This window comes from Pteropus alecto, unplaced genomic scaffold (genome assembly GCF_000325575.1).
Source record: "Pteropus alecto unplaced genomic scaffold, ASM32557v1 scaffold40, whole genome shotgun sequence".
NCBI lineage: Eukaryota > Metazoa > Chordata > Mammalia > Chiroptera > Pteropodidae > Pteropus > Pteropus alecto.
Window position 1 is genome coordinate 14,455,302 of NW_006431919.1, and position 13,114 is coordinate 14,468,415.

The 13,114-nt window shown below is 44.2% G+C and overlaps 1 protein-coding gene across 1 annotated transcript in view; it reads left to right on the top strand.

Moving 5' to 3' along the window:
• TENM2 (teneurin transmembrane protein 2) overlaps window positions 1-13,114 on the top strand; it is an 845,679-nt gene that overhangs the window by 709,532 nt on the left and 123,033 nt on the right. Inside the window, exons 10-12 of the mRNA XM_025042998.1 lie at window positions 5,883-6,077; window positions 11,163-11,363; window positions 12,969-13,114. Coding sequence (XP_024898766.1) covers window positions 5,883-6,077; window positions 11,163-11,363; window positions 12,969-13,114 — 542 coding nt within the window. The remainder of the gene's footprint in view (window positions 1-5,882; window positions 6,078-11,162; window positions 11,364-12,968) is intronic.

Sequence of the window (13,114 nt, forward strand, 5' to 3'; positions counted from 1 at the left end):
TCGTGATCAGAAAGGCCGATCATCTTTGCCTCTGTACTTTCGTTATCGTTCCTTGGCTCTGCTCTCTACCGTCGTCACTCCTCCTACACGGGGAGTCCCTTATCGCTCTGCCCATTTAATACGGTGGGAAAAATGAGGTACCGAGGTCAACAGGCTTCTTGGCTGGGCACAGTGAGCCAAGGAGCTGTCCAGATAGTGACAGTGACAAGTTACGTCCCCACCAGCTGTGTTGGACAGAGCACATTCCCCCTTAGACAGCACAGCATTAGGCTTATCAATTTTTTACATGTTGGTTTTTTTTCCCAATCTGATAAACAAGGATTCTCTCCTATTGTTTTTTATCTGTACTTACTCCTAATGAAATGGAGTGTCTCTTTATACTTCTGTTGGCTTTCTATATTTACATTTGTCTGTCCGCTGCCTAGGTTTTCATTCGTTTTGTCTCTTTTTATTGATTAGTAAGAGTCTTTGTGTATTTCAGGTATTGAGCTTTATTCTGTAAAACATGTCAAAAAATATTTCTTCCTGGTGTTTTCGTCCCTTAATTTTTTGTATTCTTTGTTGTATAGATCTAAATTTCATATAATCACATCCGATCTTTCTTCTTTTCCTTCTTGGTTTCTAGAATCTATATCTTCCTTACATATCCCCCAACCAAGAAAATAAAATTAGTCTTTAATATTTTTTAAATTAATTTATTTAAATTAGTTTCAAATATACAATACATTGGTTACACATCTATATAGTTCCTCCACCTAGCCATCGTATTAATGATAACTGCATTCTCTCGGCCATGCTCCTCATCCCTGTGACCAACTATCACCCCCTTTTCCCAGTCCCCCAAACCCCCTCCCCTCTGTCCGTCACCAAATTGTTCACTATATTTGTGAGTCTGTTTTTGATGAGTTTGTTCTTTTTGTTCCTTAGATTCTGCATATAAGTGAAATCATAGGGTATTTATCTTTCTCTGTCTGACTTACTTCACTCAGCATAATAACCTCTAGGTCCATCCATGTCGTTGCAAATGGTAGGATTTCATTTTTTAATGGCTGAGTAATATTCCACTGCATATATGAACCATAATTTCTTTATCCAGTCATCTGTTGATGGGCACTTAGGTTGCTTCTATATCTTGGCTATTGTAAATTCTCCAATATTCATGGCAGCACAATTTACAATAGCCAAGTCTTCAATATTTTTTCTAATAGTTTTATAGAGTTTTCTTTCTATTTTGATCTTTAATGTGTATGGAATTTATTTCTGAGCACCATGGGCAGTAGATGTCAAACTTTATTGTCTACAAAATGAATTGCCAACTGCAGAGACCTAGCAAGAAGTGAAACTCACCTCTATTAACATGGCTTTGCTCAGCACCAGGCTAAGTGCACAGTCTGGAAAGACAACAGGACACCAGTTTGGGTTTCCAGGGCACTGAACTTTGCGTCACCTCCATGACTCAAATGTTACCTCCTCAACTGCTTCAGAAGAAAGGCGACATCTTCATTGCTTCACCATTTTTCCCTAACCCAGCTACTAACACACATCGGATTATTCAGTAATATTTATTGACTAACTGGGATGTGAGGCAACCCATTGTTAGTGATATTTTGACAATTTATCTGGAGTATTAGGTTCAAATAGTCTCATGTCTCTTTTCCAAAGGGATTTTCAATCAGACTTCAAATTATTTTTAAAATACACATTATTTGCAATTCCCCCTGTTCATTCATCTAGCCCGGCCCACAAATGACTTGTCAAGATGAAGGCATTTCCCTCTACCTGTATGATTAAGCCTCTTCAACCATCTCTACCTTTCCTTCAGGTATTATCTCTACTACAAGCTCCAAGTAGATGCATTTGCCTTACTTAAAACTGAAGACACAAGTGACTTGTCCCGTTATTTCCTGCCGAGTAAATAACACTGATAATTCATCTCATCCCTTCCCGAGATCTTTGGGAGGAGGAAAAACTCTAGCTTGATCATTCAAATGAGTTTTACACCATTTAGGTGAATCTACATTGTGTCATTTTTTGTCATCAGCCTGTTCACTTGTCAGTCGTTAGTGGCAACGGTAATTTATTTTTCTTCTACAGGAGTCATAGAGCTTCCATTTTCTAGATTGAGTAAAACAGGAATAGTCACTTTGTACAAACATTTTAATTAATTTAAAGCACAAGCTCGAATGCACAACGTTCTGCTCCTCTAAGCCTTAGGAAGAGGAGAGAGAGAGAGAGGGACATAAAACACTCCACTTGGGATTCCAGAACCACCTCCACCCACAGCCAGAGAAGACTGAAGGGAGAGAAAGACGAGCTCTTTCCATTCAGTGTCATCTGACACTCTTCAGTGGCGGCATGTGTGGTGGTGGTGGTGATGCTGGCGGTGGTGTGAGTATATCCACATTTGAGAATTACTACAGTTTTAATTTTACTAACCCTTGAAGTCAGTCGGGAGACTCGATTTAAAATTTCATGAGAGAACATTCATTAATTGCAAACCAGGCGTATCAGTTATTATTTTGAGTCCTTGAATCCAAGATCACAGTTAGTAATACTCTGATCAACACTGAGAGACAATTGTTTAAAGGGGAGATGGTGTCTCAGAACAGTAAGTAATCTTGCCCAAACCCCATAGCTGGTAAGTGATGGGCTAGGTTTCGTACCCAGTTCTCTATGGCACCCAAACCCTTACTCATTCCACTCCTAGTCCATACTATTTCTGAGCGGAGTGAGAAGTCAGAATCATTTGTCCTGTAACCTGTAATTTAAAAACTCATAGAAATTTAATGATAGTAAAAATAGGAGAAGAGTTATTAGTACAGGAGGTCTCCACTTCACACCCAGCCCCCCAGATGAGGTCTAGGCTGAGCCTTACGTCCTGTGATCCTCTGGGTTGTGTTGTCTGAGAATGACTGTGACCCAAAGAAGGGGCTCTCCATGCAGGTCAGCCCAGCAACCACCGGAGGGCGCCCATCTGGCATTGGCTCTCTGCCCTGATGACAAATGCATTACTGGCGAGCTTTGCTCCTCTTTAACCTGCCTCCTGCTTTTTAAGGTGACATCAGCCAAGCCAACAAGTGCCCTACTTTCCAGAGAACATGACAGTGTTTTGCATTTTTACCACACTCCCGGTGAGCATACAGCAAACATCCTGAAGGAAGGCTGCATTTAGAATGTGAAGAACTCTCTGACCTGACTATTCTCCATCTCCATTTTTTTTTCCCTGAGTAATTTAAATAGGTCACATTTTAAATTTGATTTCCCAGGCACCCAATTTTAAATAAAATCCATTCTTACCTTCTAGACAATTCTTTTTTTTTTTTTTTTTTTTACCACTTGGACTTTATGCAGGAGAGAAACAGTTTCAATATGAATAAAGAAAATAATTCTAATTGTATTATATCAATTAATAAAGGCGACGATTATTTGCTCCTCGCTGTCTATACTCTTTCACTTTTGGGGAGGAAGGCGGGCACAATGAGAACCCACTGGTGGTGATTTAATGTAACTTTCTCTGCCACCCATGACGGCTTGTCCAATATATGTCCCTCAGGTCAGAAACAGCCCTCAGAAGTTCATCTCACTAGATGTGTGTAGCCATATTTCTTTCTGTTTGCCTATGCACGAGGGTGGAGGTGGGGTAAGAAACGATGCCGACTCTAGTCTTCCCACCAGGAGATAGCTTCAGTGCTACCTAGATAGGAAACGGCAAACGAATTTTCTCTTGAATGCTGAGCCTGCCTGCCAGCAAGTCTCAGCCTGGGCACCGCGTTGAAGGCTTTGAGGCTCTTTCTCGGTCAGGAAGACAAGGTGCCACGATCAATTAATGATCCCTGCAGAGGTGCAGGAAGTGAGAATAGTAGTTCGTGTGCACACATGTGCCATCCGTGACCTAGAGCTTAGCATGAATCTCCTAAGGAACTAACATGGAACGAATTTACTTTGTCTTCAAAGCCCTTGCAAAACGTTGAGCAAGCCCGTAATTTCTCATGCTCATTCATGTTTGCACAGTCCCTAATTTGAATCTTGGGCACCCTGGGTTCAAAGCCCTTTCTTCTACCCTCTCTTAGACAATCAGCATACATAGCAACTCTACAGATCCGCTTCACCAGCCTGGAAATTGAAAGCGTACTCCCTAGTGTAGAGAGAATTCATCTAAATTCAACGTGTGGCTTTGATGTTCTCATTTTGGAAGTCATGCTTCTCTTCTGGTATATTCATAAGCATCAGAATTCTACTGGGAATTATGTGTGTTCCCCTCAAGAGTTTTCACAACTCTCCTTTTATAAGGCGTTGTGTGGAGGAATAGCCCCTCAATCGTAGGTCACCTGTCGAGAAGCTTTTGTTCTGGGTCGGTTTACCACGAAGGTAAATCAGGCACTTTCTCGGGAAGAGTGCAACATGTCGTCCACTCCAGACGTTGCTCTGTCCACATTTTCACAAATGGCCACTCAGTGCTTGCCCATAACCCCGTCACTTGGGAATCCCCGAATATTGGAACATGGGAGAAATATTTCCTTAACCAGGTCAACAATGACAAATGCAGCACCGGAAGACAATCAACAGTGACAAACATGGCCCATCCTTGAGCGGTTTATTATATCTTTGGGAAATTAGACACTCACAGAAGAAATTGCTGTAAAAACTAAATGAAACATGACATGAGAGTGGGGCCGTTGAGTAGGGAGTGATCTGATTAGCTGCGTGACCGCTTCATGGGGTGGGGCGACCATTTGTGTTGCGTGCTCCTGGACACGTGTGGGATTCTTGAAGCCTGTGCACTGCAGGGTACGGGTGGACCAGGAGTCGGTGAAACATCTCTAGTGGTCATTTCTGACAGTCCCTGAATGCTTGGTCCATAGCCTGGAGCCATGTCCTCATTTTAGGCTCACCGCAGAAGCCAGGTGGAAAATTTAAGATCTTTTACAAACCGATGGGGAGGTGAGAAATCCGGAACCTGAAGGCAACCGCTAAGGTCCCACTCCGGATGATCTCTAAGAGGGAGGAATTGGCACGAGCGAGGTCAAACTGGTACGAACTTAGTAATCTCCTACCAGACAGTCCCCACTGATCTTCAGCCTTCCTTCTTCCTATCAATAGATGCAAGAGGGTCTCAGCTGAGACTAACTGCTAGAGATGTCATGTCTTCAGCCTGCCCTCCCCTTCCTGATTATTTTTAAAACAGGCCAAGTATAATTAATCCTTCTACTTTATTACACATGTGACACTTTGAGGTAGACACAGCTATTTCTTCGCGGTCTAGATAAGGAAACTGAGGTATAGAGAACTATAGCCCATCTCCCTTCCTTGTAAGTGAACATAAACTTGTTAGGAACAGGAGATAACTCATCTGAGAGGAAAATATACATCCGAATGGGTTCTGATCCCCCAAACCAACAACAGCAGCATGAGAATCCATGTAGCTTAGTTAAGGGCCCAGGTCAGAGCCGGGCCACCCTGGCTTCCAACGGGGCCCCCCACCCTGTGAGCTTTGGGACTTCATCCACTTAACTTCACCAGTCTGAGCCTCATCTGTAAAATCCGATCATGATACTAGCCTCTACCTCATACAGGAATTCTGGTGATTGGGTAATAGATTGCACAGAAAGCATTTGAAGCCATGCCTGGGACATAATAAGCATTTAATTGGTGGTGGTGCTGCTACCAGTAGCCTTTTTGTTGTGGGGATGGCGGTGGGGGTGGTGATGATGGCGGTTATTATGTATTCGAAGATGGCTCTGCACCTCCCTGGCCAGAGTCCCCAGCCTGGAACATTGCGGGCAAAGCCGAAGCACCAGGCAGGCAGGCTCTGCCTCCTTAGACTGACACAGCCCTTCAGGTGCTGGTCTCCATGACCTGGTGCTCTGTGTCTGGTTTTACAGCCGCCTGCCCCGTCCTGTGCAGCGGGAACGGACAGTACTCTAAAGGGACATGCCAGTGCTACAGCGGCTGGAAAGGCGCGGAGTGCGACGTGCCCATGAATCAGTGCATCGACCCGTCCTGCGGGGGCCACGGCTCTTGCATCGATGGGACCTGCGTCTGCTCCGCCGGCTACAAAGGCGAGCACTGCGAGGAAGGTGAGCCACGCAGGGCGGGGCAGGCTGGGCGGCGGGAGGCGAGGCGGGAGGGAGGCGTCTGCAGGCCTCGGCCTCTGCTAATGAGCCCGGCCCCAAGCCTATCGCTCTGCAAGCGGAACTTCAACGTTTCGCACAGAGAACTTGAAACCCCTTGGCTCCGATGGGCTTCTCAAGTTGTGGAAAACAGAAGGCCTGTGGAATGGTTCCGGAAGGAATGTGTGATTTTTCTTTACGTTAATTAGTTCCTTTTCTCTTTCCCCTTAAATTCTTTCCTCTGCCTTTGTCTTTCTGTCTTCTCTTTCCTTCTATTTTTCCTCCTCCCCTTCCTGCTCCTTCTTTTCCATTTTTTCTTTTTTTCTTCCTTCCCCATCCCCTGTCTTCGTCTTCTACTTTATTTAAAGTCCTCTGAATTGGAAAATAGGAAAGTTATCCAGAAAAAAAAAGAAACAAGAATCCTTAATTTTCCTTCCCAGTCTTCCCCAAAGCTGTTATTTTGCTGACCCTGGTAACCTAAAGCCCACGCGTGTCTGTGAAGATATTTCAGCAAAATTTAATACCAGTAGGAAGCAGTCAAGCTCGAAAGACTATAGGTATCCATGTCACTTAGAGACACCACGGAGGGAAAATCATCCTGCTCACCTACAGTCGTACAGTCAGAGGAGACGGGATATGTCCCTGCAGAAAAGACCCCTACGCCAGTGTTGTCTCTCGACCTCTCACTGCCAGGCTGAGAAGGAGGGACCTCAGGTGCTGTCAAGTTCCTACATGCAGGTGGATCTGTTCTCCCATCGCATTAACTTATGGTCTCCGGGGTTCTATACAAAATAACCAATCATCACAGCCCTCACCACAAAGTAGCCACAGTGCCTTATCCTTAGAGACACACACACACACACACACACACACACGCTCCCCTTGTGAAATCTTCCATTTCATCGTTTTTAGAACTATGACTACAAAGAGTCAGCTTCCATGGCATTATTCTGTGAAGATTTTTTTCAACGTATCACTGGTAGTGCCCTTAATGGCGCTCAGAAGACTGACCCCCAGATCTTCACTCGCTCGACTCTCTCTTCATTTTTTTTTCCTCTATTATAAAAGGTAGCCTCCCTCCGTCTGCATCATAAAACCAAATCGGGAGTTTGGATGGAGGAAGTACTGATTTAATAACCCTGCTCGAAAGGTTAAAGTTCTTAAAGATAAATGGATTGCAGGAGGCAAAGCTACGCTCACTGAAAACACGGGAGAGGCCAATAATATGACGAGAAAGGTTAAAATGACCTTTTGCATACATCATTTGGTGAGAAGAAAGTGCTAGAGCAATGGCATTGCCTGTCTTAGAGTGTTTTTCCCTCCAGTAAAGATTGTGCATATCTGTATGAGTGGAATTTCAAGTGATTTCTCAACTTTTTTCTTCTCCCAACCAGTTTTATTTAAATGTTCAGAGTGAATTAACCATCCAACAAAACAAGGAAGCCACGTGGATCATTATGAAAGGATGAAATCCCATCTATTGATTTCTGCTACCCAAAAAGAATGAACTGGGGTGATTCATATGCTGTTTTCAAAATAGGAAATGGAATCAAAAAGCCTGAATCAGCACTTTTCTTCCATTTAGCTTTTTTTTTATTTCTGATATTCATCATAGTCATAACGTTCAAACAATTTCCCTGAAATGGCCATGGCAATGAAATCAATAGTTGCCATCCTCCATTTTTGCTGCATTAACATTGTTTTACTATTAACAAATTCGCACAAGAAAATGAAAGGATGTATTCGCGAGGTTTCATTCAATGATGTCTGGGGGAGTGGAAGGCGATGAGAGAGAAGCGGACATGTTAGTTTAAGTCAGCCATGTTTTCATGTCAGTTTCATGGTTGAGTCATTTTTCAATGACATTTAACTTCATAAATGTAATTCATGGTTCTTTAGGGGTTTATAGTACATATTGTTTGTAAAACTCCTTGACCTCCTTTTTTATCCTTAGGGATAGAAATTGCATTCACAACCCTTTTTTGTCAAACCTATAGAGGGCCCAAGACTAAATGAGTTCTAATGATTTCAGCTGCCAGGGGGCTGGTGGTGTAAGGCACATGGTACTTCGCTGGTAAAGGCCACTGTCCCCCTTTTAAATATAACACTGTTTCTATTTATAAAGCTTCGTAAAATGCCACAGTCCCCTTCTGCTTGCTAAAGACTCTCAGGACGTGGCCACAAGACCATCTTATGAAATTGAAACCAAATTTAAAATTCATAGTGAAACTACTCCTCTTAAAGTCTGAATTTAGTTATTCCATCAGCTGCTGTAATTATAAATAAAGCACGCCGGGCATATTTGCTGGTATCACTGACCAGAGAAAGGATTAGTTCATATTTCTAAATACAAGAAATGGTTCTTTTGATGACATTCCAGGTCTGGGCTATTATATCTCAGTGGATTTTCCTCCTTCCTTCAAACTGTAATTCAGATTAAAGAAGAGAAAGCTCATTTATCTGGGGGGCGGGGGTGGTAAGGGGGAATGCAATTTTACTTATTTATTTTTTGTATATTACTTTTTATTTCATCTTTCTAAGAAAAAGATGATGATACCATTTTTGAGGGGGTTTTTTGAAAGCTCTTAGCTGTTGGCGCCTCACCAAACATTTGAAATGGCTAATTATAGATGGAGGGTAATTTTTAAGGCACATAGCACATGAGATATTTTTTTGCGTATATTTAGATTTTGCTGTATTAGAAATGGGGACAGAGTAAAAACTAGAATGCAGGGATTTTCTTTCATTAGAAGAATATAGAAAAGGTTGATTCTGAATGAATTAGTTCATATTTTGCAAATTGCAAACTGCACGGCTTTCTTCCCAAAAGCAAGAAGTCATTAGTACTATTTTTCTTGTCAGTCCCTCACGCTGGAAATTTTTCCCATTAACGACAAATGCTTATAGCAAAGTCTGTCATTCATTCTTACGGCCATTGTGTATTGAACATCTACTATATTCCCTTAACTGTGATAGGCATGAGACACCAAAGGCATCATACAACCTTTTTGTAAACGTCTTCTATGCGTTTGAACCTTTCAGTTCATTTACATGCAGGTGTGCTACAGCATCCTGAGTGGAGTATATTTGAAGGTATCTGAAAGGTTTGGATCGTCAGGAGTTATAGTCCCCAAGACAATGAATTCAACATTAAAATGATTATAACCAGAGCAAGTAACGTTATCATGAACATCTTCAACGAATACTACTAAGTCACCAAAAATCACCTTTCTGAGAGTTTGTTCCTGATTTAAAAAAAAAAAAACAACAAAAAACAAAAAACAGCAGCTTTTGTTTTCCCATGGCTCAACTAGTTTTAAACTGATTTCCATAAACAATATCTTCCTGAGACTATCCAAATGGGATCCTGAAAAATATCTTTTAACATCGAAAATTTTTGTTTTTACCTCGGGAAGGGCGCTCTTTGGAAAATTCATGGAATATTATGGTTTCTAATAAACCCAAATTCCTCAAGTCTGACGTCCTGCAGAAATCATTTTGAGCATGGATAATTATTTAGAGTCAGTGTAGCATCAATTTAAAAACCCATCATTGTTTCATATAAAGAAAAACAAAAAGACGCTACACTACCCAAAGCTGGAACCTGAAGGGTTACCATCTCAGTGTCACGACGAACTGTTTAGAAGCCAAAAATCTTGCATGTCTCAATCTTGGCATCGGGGAAAGAGAGAAATCAAAATCTTCTCTGAGAATCTGAACCACACGATGGCACACATACACGCGAGGGACCGAATTACACTATCGGTGTGATCCAAAACACTTCAAGAAAAGAATTTGAAGTGGTCTCAAGTTGGCTTGTACCCTCACGTGATGGCAGAAGCAAATGCCTTAATTTAGGCCAAGAGGCCTGATACCCAAGCTGTTAAAATGGAGGAGACGTATGACTTAGTCTAATAAGGTGATGAGACCCCCCTGTTTCTCTGATCCATAAGGCAACATCGAGCCCACTGCAAGGCCACCATGTGCCATTTAAACTCCGTAGTGTCCAGTGCTCTCTTCTCTAAATACACGGTATCATTTCCTGGGAATACCTGAGGAAGATAGTCTTCTTCTGAACAGCCCCGTTAATCAACCCTTGGATGGAAGATGTCCAAAGTTGAGGTCACATTCTCATGCAAACTGTCCTGTCTTCAGGAACTAGCCTTTGCAGCTGACGCCTCTTCTCACTTTGATTCCAGAATAATAAGCGTCAAGTCCCCCACTGGATGTATATCCGCTCTGATTATTGAGATGGCCAAACAATCAGACCATGAAATGGGCAAGAGCAACAGCAACCAGAATCCAACCATTAGCGAGTCCGACTGACTGTCTGGGGGATGGTCAGCGCCATGACCACAGGGATTCAGCATTTAGTCCACTCAGCATTCCCCGTAGGCAGGTTACCCTTGTGAGATCATTTCCCCACCCAACTTCACCTCTTCCATCTGGCACATTTACTAACCCTTCAGTAGATGTCTGCTCAGAGAATACAAAACCTCATTTTAGGTTTAGCCTAAGTAAAACAATTAGAAAAGCGACTCATTTACGAATTTCATCGGTTTTCTTCTTAGTCTTTTCTTCCCTTCTGAAGCCAAGCATGAGTGAGTTAGAATGAGCCTCTCTGTGTTCCCCTCTGACAGGGAGGGGTACTTGGGTTTGGCAGTACCACATGCACCGTCATCACCAGTGTTCATGTGCCAGTCTCAGAAGCTCTGATATGGTTCAGTTAAGGCACACCCAAGCGCCTGTGTTTATAAAGACAAGCTTCTCAAGGTTGAGTGGCGCCCTTCTATATGCGATTTCTCCTAATTCTGCTTGAGAAATCCCCCTTTTTCCTCTCACTTTCTCTTCAAGTTTGAGAGTCGAGAGTTGGTGTCGTGACAAATAACAAGTCTTTCATTCTCTAAGGGACCATCTCACTATTCCCTGGGCTGCTCCATTTGCTTGCAAGTGGACAGGAATTGGTGAACCACTGGTCCCTTCAGCTGTTAGCTGGTGTCTCATGGCCGATCCCCCATGATTAATCAAACTTTTCTTCTTCATCTTTTTCAGTTGATTGCTTGGATCCTACATGCTCCAGCCATGGAGTCTGTGTCAACGGAGAATGCCTCTGCAGCCCTGGCTGGGGCGGTCTAAACTGTGAGCTGGCAAGGGTCCAGTGCCCAGACCAGTGCAGTGGGCACGGCACCTACCTCCCGGACACTGGCCTCTGCAGCTGCGATCCCAACTGGATGGGTCCCGACTGCTCCGTTGGTAAGCCAAGAGGTGTTCTCTGGTGCCTCTTGTACGTTCTTCGTCTCTGCTGTGAAGGCTGTGATCCTCGAGAAACCAAAAAACCACTGCATAGGTTCCCGGGCCTCATTGGGTCCATCACTGCAAATGGATGAGGGGCCCGGCAGGGACGCTTTCATTTGCATTATAGATTTCCTTATGTATACTCCCTAAGGTACCAGAAAACAAAACAGAACAATTCAGCCCCAGACAAGCTGAATGGAACATCCGATAAAACAGAAAAGAGGCTCCCTCGGGGTGCTGCATGGACCTGTTATAAAGCTCTGCAGCACTCCAGTGACAGGAAAATGATGAAGTTGTGCTGTACACTTTATTTTCCTAAAATTAAGAGTATGTGCCTTACCTCCCGAGTGACCTTACAATGGAACGGTTCAGCCGTTCAAGTCAGTCCCAGCCTTCCCGAGAATGGTTCCGCTCACACTGACAAGTGCCTATCCAGGCAGGCGCTCATCGTTCCGCCCCCATCCTCTGGGTAGTGAGACAGCTGTCAGATTGCCATGGCAATTAGAAAAGGGATGTATACGAAGCGTTGCCTACAATGGGAAAGAAATGAATATTTCATTGCAAAAAGAAAAAAGAGTCGGTTAAAAAAAAAAATGGGCTATTTTGAGATGTCTTCTCAGCCCACTTGACTCCGGCTTCAAATCTGATGCTGGGGGTCCAGGCCAAACTGCGCAGAGGATGCAGGGAGGAAGAGCCCAAGGGTCGAGGCCCCAGCGTGCTAATGCCATGCCGTGTGACTTCGAGCGGGTCACCGACCCTCCCTGTCTGGTCTCCCCTCCCCTGGGCTGACGAGCCACGCCTCCCTCAGTAGTCTGTTGTAAGGTTGAATGTCTGGCACGTGCTTGTCCTCGCATGAGAGGTAGGAACGCCAGAGAGTGCGTATCTGTCTGTCTGTCTCCCCCCAACCGCAAAAGACTTTGAGCTCCTTTGAGAAAGAGGCTGTGTAAATGCAGCACAGTTACAGCAGTCATCATTGCCACCAAGGCGCTGATCTGGGTCTGTAGTCATCATGGGGATGGAGCTGTGGGGTCCCCAGCTGGCCTTTGGTCAGTTCAGACTCTCAGGGGAAGATATCCCAGCTGGCTAGAGCATCAGGATCCACAGGTACCTTTTCGAGTGGGCACCTCCCAGGTAACTTCTCCAAACTGGATGACCACTGTCTGATCTGGATGACCGGGCTCGTCTCAAGCTCTACAACAGTGGTTCTCACATGCCAGTGAGCATCAAAATCACCCGGAGGACTTGTTAAAACAAATTTCTCAGCCCCACTCCCGGAGTTCTTAATTTAGGAGGTCCAACCAAGGCACAACAGTTTGCATTTCTAACAAGTTCCCAGGTGACAGTGATGCCGCTGGTCCAGGGACGCACTTTGAGAACCACTGCTCTAGAAAATGCATAACAATGGATTAGCACCCAGCCAGTGGAGAGAAAGGCCTCCCAAGATGACCTAGCTGCTGGGCCTCGGGGCCTGCTCCAGGGACCCGGGCCATGTGCGTGATCTGGCCTCCAGTGGAGGGTGTCGCCAGCTGTGGTGTTGAGCTGTAATCATTGTTTTTCTTCCAGAAGTGTGCTCAGTAGACTGTGGCACTCACGGCGTCTGCATCGGGGGAGTCTGCCGCTGTGAAGAGGGCTGGACAGGCGCAGCTTGTGACCAGCGCGTGTGCCACCCCCGCTGCATTGAGCACGGGACCTGTAAAGATGGGAAATGT